At 45.2% G+C, this 7,678-nt stretch overlaps 1 protein-coding gene across 1 annotated transcript in view; it reads right to left on the reverse strand.

Moving 5' to 3' along the window:
* The window catches only part of LOC109919524 (stereocilin), a 59,373-nt gene that overhangs the window by 28,166 nt on the left and 23,529 nt on the right, over positions 1-7,678 (reverse strand). The window contains exons 11-13 of the mRNA XM_048617057.1: positions 6,813-6,945; positions 1,500-1,682; positions 113-151 (exon numbers count right to left, since the gene is read on the reverse strand). Of these exons, the coding sequence (XP_048473014.1) occupies positions 113-151; positions 1,500-1,682; positions 6,813-6,945 (355 nt within the window). The remainder of the gene's footprint in view (positions 1-112; positions 152-1,499; positions 1,683-6,812; positions 6,946-7,678) is intronic.

Here is a 7,678-nt window from a genome sequence, read left to right on the forward strand (position 1 = left end):
CTGTCCTGGGAGTGTTTGATGGAGACAGTGTGGAGGGAGCTTTACTCTGTATATAACCCCATGTGGTCCCTGTCCTGGGAGTGTTTGATGCAAAATTGAAACAGATACTTACATTAATGTCCTGGATAATCTCAGTCACAAGTTGATGAACCTTTAAAAGGTTAGCAAAAAGTATTAATACTTTTGTTATTAACTGACCATTATACTTTTCATTTTTCAGCCAGTATTTAGCTGTTAATCATGTCACAATTTCTCATCTCCCTCTGAAGGTGCTGACTGTTAGAGGAGATAATTCCATAGTCACTGCAGCTGTTTGGTTTCCCCTGGCTTTTGTTCGTGTGAAAGGTTGGATTGTAACTGTTGTAACCTCTTTCACCACTAGAGGAGCTCTACATCTAGGCAGACACAGTCACCCACACAATATCTCACCCTGCATCCCCACCCCATCCACCCGCGCTCTCCCACGCCTCAAAACATGCACACGCTCCCAACCCCCACATACACACATGCGCACTCCCACTGCCACATGTACACATACACCCACACAGACGGTCCCAGCCACCCACTCTCTCACATACTCCCACCCACACACAGACCCTCCCATCAAGACACACACTCGCTTAACCCCACCACACACACACTTCCACCCCTACATCCACAAACACATGCACGCCCATAACCACACACACTCTCGCTCCCATCTCCCACACCCATACACACGCACACACTCACTCTCGCTCCCACACCCACACACCAATCTTGCTGGCGCGCAGACACAGACACACACACACACACACACACTCGCTCGCTCCCACATCCCCTACACCCACACTCTCTCCCACACCCCCACTTGCTCCCCACCCGTGCACACACCCACACTTGCTCGCACCTGCACACACACCCACACACGCTCTCAATGACCCCCACACCCCCAACACACACACACATATATATATATATATATATATATATAAAAACAAATGTGCAGACAATCATGGCACTAAGGAGAAAGGACTCAGTGCAGCCTAAAGGCTAACTGTAGCCTTCATTGATAAGAAACCTCAGTAATTGCTCGATAGGGAGTGACCTCCGCACAAGGATCAGGAATGGTTTGCTAGTGGTACCCTCCCTCAGAGTGGAAGAATATGGCTTCAGGTCCCACTCCAGATCCATGACGAGGCAGAGTGACACTCCTGGTGCTGCCTTTCAAATGCAACATGACAACACAATGGCCCTACGCTGTGCTTATGGCTCTGAGGGGATGGAATAGAACCTGTGAAAATCACTTGAACAAGGGCAACATTCTGACCCGCATTTACGCTTCAACCAACATCAGCAACAAACTGTGGGAGCTTGCTGTGCACAGACACATTCCCTTCTTTCCTAAAGTACAGCAATGACCAACGATTTGCCATATTCCTTCCTCCCTCCTGTTGCCAAGTGCTGCCATCTCCCTCTGCCATACCCACTGCCCGTAGCTCCAAGGTACAGGAACCTACCTGGGCACTGGAGAATGGCACGGACCTGATGCTGGAGATGACGACTGCCCGTTGATGAGCTGGCAGTGTGCTCAGGAAGTTGACCCCAAGCACAGGCAGGAGGCTGCCAAGTCTCTCCAAATTCCAGTGGGTCAAGGTGCTCATGTTCTGTCTCCGCAGGTGAGTTGCCAAAAGAAATGCAACCTAATCACAGAATATAGACAAACAAGGTGAGAAAGGGCCATCAGTCTAACTCCATGTAGATTGTGATACATCGCTGCCTACCTTCAGTGCAGTGAGCACTACACAACTCGCCATTTTTCAGCTTCTTTATCTATATATCTCCAGCGAGGGTCTACAAAGACTTTCAACACACTTTAACCTCTAAGATCTGCATTCGAATTCTCTCTTTGATTATTCCTCAGAGTTTGCACCGTGTAAGTAGTCTGGGACATGGGGAGGCTGCATGTTCGGATGGTGTGGGAATTGGAGAGGGACCAGCTGTGTTATATCAGGAGCTCCTGAGAAGGACGTGGAGACAGGAGGAGGCCATTCAGCCCCACTGAACACATTCTCCATTCAATAAGGTCACAGATCATGGTTGATCAGTATCTCAACCCCATTAATTGGCCCCAGTTACCTTAGTATCCCCATTTAACAAAAGAAAACTGCCTCCATTTTGAAACTTTTAATTGATCCCCAGCCTCAACGCAAACATTAGCAAGAGACAGAGTTCCACATTTCCAGTCGCCTTCATAGGCTTCCTGACATCGTTCTTAACTGGTCCAGTTTAATGTTAAAGTTACACTGCACTATTCTGGACTCTCCATCCCAGACAGGACAGTTTCCATTGAGTTTGTGTTTTGGAGTGAAGAGAATGCAAAAAAACATCCCAATGATGACAGTTTGGTTCTCAAAAGCAAGTGGTGCAAGGATGATACGAGCAGCAATTCTTAACTCAGTCATCCATTTATTTGCAGAGTGAAATAATTCAACTTCTAAATTATAAGTGTGAGGTTATCCATTTTGATCGGAAGAATTGAAAGGCAACTTATTATCTAAATGGAGAGAAACCTTAGAGAGCTTCAGTACAGAGGGATCTGGGTGTCCTTGTGCATGAGTCACAGAAAGCTGGTATGCAGGTACAGAAGGGAATAAGGAAGGTCAATGGAATATTAGCAGTTATTGCTGAAGGAATAGAGCATTAAAATAGACAGGGTTTCTGCAACTGTACCAGGCATTAGTGGGACCACACCTGGAGTATTGCATTCAATTTTGGTTCCCTTATTTGAGGAGAGATGTAGTTGTATTGGAGGCAGTTCAGAGGACGTTCACTAGATTGGATTCCAGAGATGATGAGTTTGCCTTATGAAAAGAGATTGAGCAGTTTAGGACTATACAGTCTGGGATTTAGAAGAATGAGAAATTTAATCGTGGTATGTAAAACGTTAAAGGGGTTTGACAAAGTAAACGTAAAAAGATTGTTTCCTCATGTGGGGCAATCTAGAACGAGGTCATCATTTTAGAATAATAGGTAGCAGAGTTAAAACCGAGCTGAGGAGAAATTACTCCGCTCAAAGGATTGAGAATCCATGGAAGTGTCTCCCCCAGAGTGTGCTGGATACTGGAACATTAACTCTATGACTCATGGTCCTACAGCTCGGAAACAGACCCTTTGATCTAAATTGTCCTTGCCTTCTATGTTCCCAAACTAAACTGATCCCATTTGCCTGCGTTTGGCCCATATCTCTCTAAACCTTCCCTATCCATGTACCTGTCCAAATATCTTTTAAATGTTATAACTGTATGTGCACCTACCACTTTCTCTGGCAGTTCATTCCACATACAAACCACCCTCTGCGCGAAAACGCCCCTCGGTTCCCTTTTAAATCTTTCTCCTCTTGCCTTAAAAGTATGTCCCCTAGTTTTGAACTCCCCTACCTTGAGGAAAAGGCCTTCACTATTTCATGCCCCTCATGATTTTATAAACTTCTATAAGGTCTCCCCTCAACCTCCTATGCTCCAGGGAAAAAAAGTCACAGTCTAACCAGCCTCTCCCTATAACTCAAACTCTCCAGTTTACATATTTGTAAACCTTTTCAGCACCCTCTCCAATTTAATAATATCCTTCCTATAGCAGAGTGACCAGAACAGTACACGGTATTCCAAAAGTGGCTACACCAATGTGCTGTACAACCTCAACATGACGTCCTAACCCCTATACTCAATGGTCTGAGCAATGAAGGCAAGCATCCAAATGCCTTCTTCACCATGCTGCCTACCTGTGACTCCACTTTCAAAGAACTATGTACCTGAAACCTTAGGTCTGTTTGACAACTCTACCCACTTTTTCCTTAGGGTAGGGGAGTTCAATACTAGGGGGCATATTTTTAAGGCGAGAGGAACCTGCCATTAACTATATAGGTCCTGCCCTTGTTTGTCTTACCAAAATGCGACACCTTGCATTTTCCAAATTAAATTTCATCTGCCACTGCTCTGCACAAGTTGATCAAAATCCTTTTGTAATCTTAGATAGAGGGAGGTGATGGCCTAGTGGTATTGTCGCTGGACTGTTAATCCAGAGACCCAGAAACATTCTGGGGATCTGGGTTCAAATCCTGCCGTGGCAGATGGTGGAATTTGAATTCAATAATGATGAGCATGAACCCATTGCTGATTGTCAGGAAAAACGCATCTGATTCAACTAATGTCCTTTAGGGAAGGAAACTGCCATCCTTACTTGGTCTGGCCTACATGTGACTCCACACCCACAGAAATGTGGTTGACTCTGAACTGCCCTCTGGGAAATTAGAGATAGGCAATAAATGCTGCCTGGTCAGCAATGCCCTCATCCTGTTAATGAATTAAAAAAAAACCTTATTCACTGACCACTTTGCCACTAATTTTGGTGTCATCCACAAACTTATTAATCGTGCCTCTTAAATTCTCATCCAAATCATTTATATTAATGACAAACAACAGCAAACCCAGCACTGATCCTTGCAGAAGACCACTGGTCACAAGCCTCCAGTCCAAAAAGTAACTCTCCTCCACCACCCTCTGTCTCCTACTGTCACGCCAATTTTGCGTCAAACTGGCAAGCACTCTCTGGATCTCATGTGGCCTAACAACTAACCAGTCTACCATGTGGAACCTTGTCAAAAGCTTTACTAAGGTCCATGTGGACAAGGTCAACTAATCTGCTCTCAACAATCTTTTTGGTCATGTCCTCAAAAATCTCAATCAAGTTTGAGAAACATGATTTCCCTTGCACAAAGCCATGCTGACCATTCTCGATCAGTCATTACTTCTCCAAATATATGTGGATCCTATCTCTCAGAATCCCCTCCAACAACTTAACAAAACACTGATGTCAGACTCACCAGTCTATAGTTCCCAGGTCTCTCCTTACAGCCTTTTTTAAATAAGGGCACAACATTAGCTACTCTCCAAACCTCTGGCACCTCACCCGTGGCTGTAGATGATACAAATATCTCTGCCAGGTGCCCCACAATTTCTTCCCTAACTTCCACAGCGCCCTGTATACACCTGATCAGGTCCCGGAGATTTATCCATCTTTATGTTTTTTAAGACATCCAGCACCCCCTCTTCTGTAATGTGGACTGTCAATATTTATTTTGAATTCCGTAGCCTCCATTTCTTTCGCCACAATAAATGCTGACGCAAAACATTTGTTTAGTATCTCTCCCATCTCCTGTGGTTCCACACATAGACGACCTTGTTGATCTTTAAGGGGCCTTATTCTTTCCCTGGTTGATCTTTTGCTCTTAATGTACTTAAATAATCTCTTTGGATTATCCTTATCCATATCTGCCAAGGTTATCTCATATCCCTTCTTACCCTTCTGATTTACCTCTTAAGAATGCCCCTACAGTATTTATACTCTTCAAGAGATTGACTTGATCTCAGTTGTGTATACCTAACATTCTTATTCTTGACTAAAGCCTCTATATCTTTATTCATCCATTGTTCCCTACCCCTACCAACCTTATCCTTCACTCTAACAGGAACGTAATGCCTCTGAATTCTCGTTATCTCACTTTTGAAGGCCTCTCATTGCCAGTCGTTCCTTTACCTGCGAACAATCTGTTCCAATCAACTTTTGAAAGTTCCTGTCTCATATAATCAAAGCTGGCCTTACTCCAGTTGAGAACTTTAACTTTTATACAAGGCCTGTCCCTTTCCATGGACAAAAACAAAAGTTGCTGGAAAAGCTCAGCAAGTCTGGCAGCATCTGTGAAGAAAATTAAGAGTTAACGTTTCGGACCTGAAAGAGTGCTTTCCCATTAACACTTCAGTCACTTGCCCTCCCTTATTTCCCAAGAGAAGGGAAAGTTTTGCTCCTTCCCTAGTAGAAACATCTACATATTTATAAAGAAAATTTTCTTGAACACTTAAATTCCTCCTTATCCAAGCCCTTAACACTGTGGCAGTCCCAGTCTATGTTTAGAAAGTTAAAATTCCCTATCACAACTCACTCTTCTTACACAAATCTGAGATCTCGCTACATATTTGCTCCTTGGTTTCCCCTGACTATTGGGGGTCTATAGTACAGTCCCATTAAGGTGATCAGCCCCTTCTTATTCCCGAGTTCCACCCATAGAGCTTCATTGAGCAGTCCCTCCAGGATATTCTTTTTAAGTACAGCAGTAATGTTTTTCCTAATCAAAAACACCTCTCCCCCTCCTCCCTAGCCTCTCTTTCTATCCTTCCTATAACATCTAAATTTAAATTTAGGGAAGAGATAAACAGATTTTTAATTAGCGATGGGCTGGAGAGTTACGGAGAGTGGGCAGGAAAGTGGCTGAGATGAGATCAGCCATGATCCCACTGAAGGGAGGAGCAGGTTTGAGGGGCTGAATGGCTTACTCCTGTTCCTAGATCTTTCACTGTTTGCTCACGTACCTACCTCCTAACCCAAGCACCCCGATTTGTATCAAGTCTCGATACATCCGCTCAAGACTAACCCCAATTAAGTCCCTCCACTTACATTGGTATAGAATGGACCATGTACATTTTGAGTGGCTTATGTAGATACTGACTCAGAATCTGATAAAAACTCTCAAACTTTTGATATTGATGGACAGGAATAGTTTGGTCCATCAAGCATGGCTCACTTGCAATGGCAGAGCATTAGCCTCAGACAGCTTCCTCCTGCCTCTGAGGCAATACCAGGCAGAGGTTGCAAAGCCAGATGGAGAGATGACAAAGAGCAAGGCTTTATCGACTGATATCACTGACCTGTCATGATTTCTATCCCAGTCAGGAACACAGTCTCCGAGCTGCCAATCAATCAGAATCCCGAGAACTCACCCGTCCGTCCGTGTCAATTGTCCGGTCCGAAACACATCTCAAAAGAGCTGAGGAGACACGGTCTGAGTGAGATGGGGCGGCCAGCAGCAGCTGGAGATCCTCTTCATTCGCAAAACAAATCAGCTTTCCGAGTCTGAAAAGGAAGTGAGGATTAGGAAAAGGTCAGGTTTCCAGCTAGGATTTCTACTCTCCGGGAGGAAATTCCCACTGGGATGTGGGATCCTCCATCTGTCAGCAGCAGGGCTCTGGGACCATGCGTCAGGAACTGGGGACAAAGACTCAGCCTGAGCATAGAGGCCAGCTGCCAGTCTGTCTGTGTGTGTGTATCAGTGCAGGGCAGCTAGACACTGGCATCGGACCAGGCAAAGTAGACCCAAGGAGGGATATAGGCTTGGAGGTGTTTACAGAGATAGGGAGGGGTGTAGGAGCTGAAGGAGGCAACAGAGATAGGGAAGGATGCAGAGGATCATCCAATAATTGAATCCCTACAGTGTGGAAACAGGTCATTCAGCCTATTGAGTCCACACCTACTCTCCATCCCACCCAGGCCCAGACACCTATTCCATTCCTATGACCTGCATTTCCCATGACTAATCCATCTATCCGGCACATCCCTGGACGTTTCAGGACAATTTTCCGTACTGAATCCACCTAACTTTGGACTTTGAGAGGAAACCGGAGCACCCAGAGGAAACCGACACAGTTAGGGGAAGTTGCCCAAGGCTAGAATTAAACCCATATCCCTGGCACTGTGAGGCATCAGTGCTAACCACTGAGCCACCGTGCTGATAAAGGAGGTGACAGAGGTAGGGAGGGGTGGAGGGGTGTCAGGGCGGGAGGAGGTGACAGAGATAGGGAGGGGTGGA

This window comes from Rhincodon typus, chromosome 36, assembly GCF_021869965.1.
Source record: "Rhincodon typus isolate 14 chromosome 36, sRhiTyp1.1, whole genome shotgun sequence".
In the NCBI taxonomy this organism is placed as follows: Eukaryota; Metazoa; Chordata; class Chondrichthyes; order Orectolobiformes; family Rhincodontidae; genus Rhincodon; species Rhincodon typus.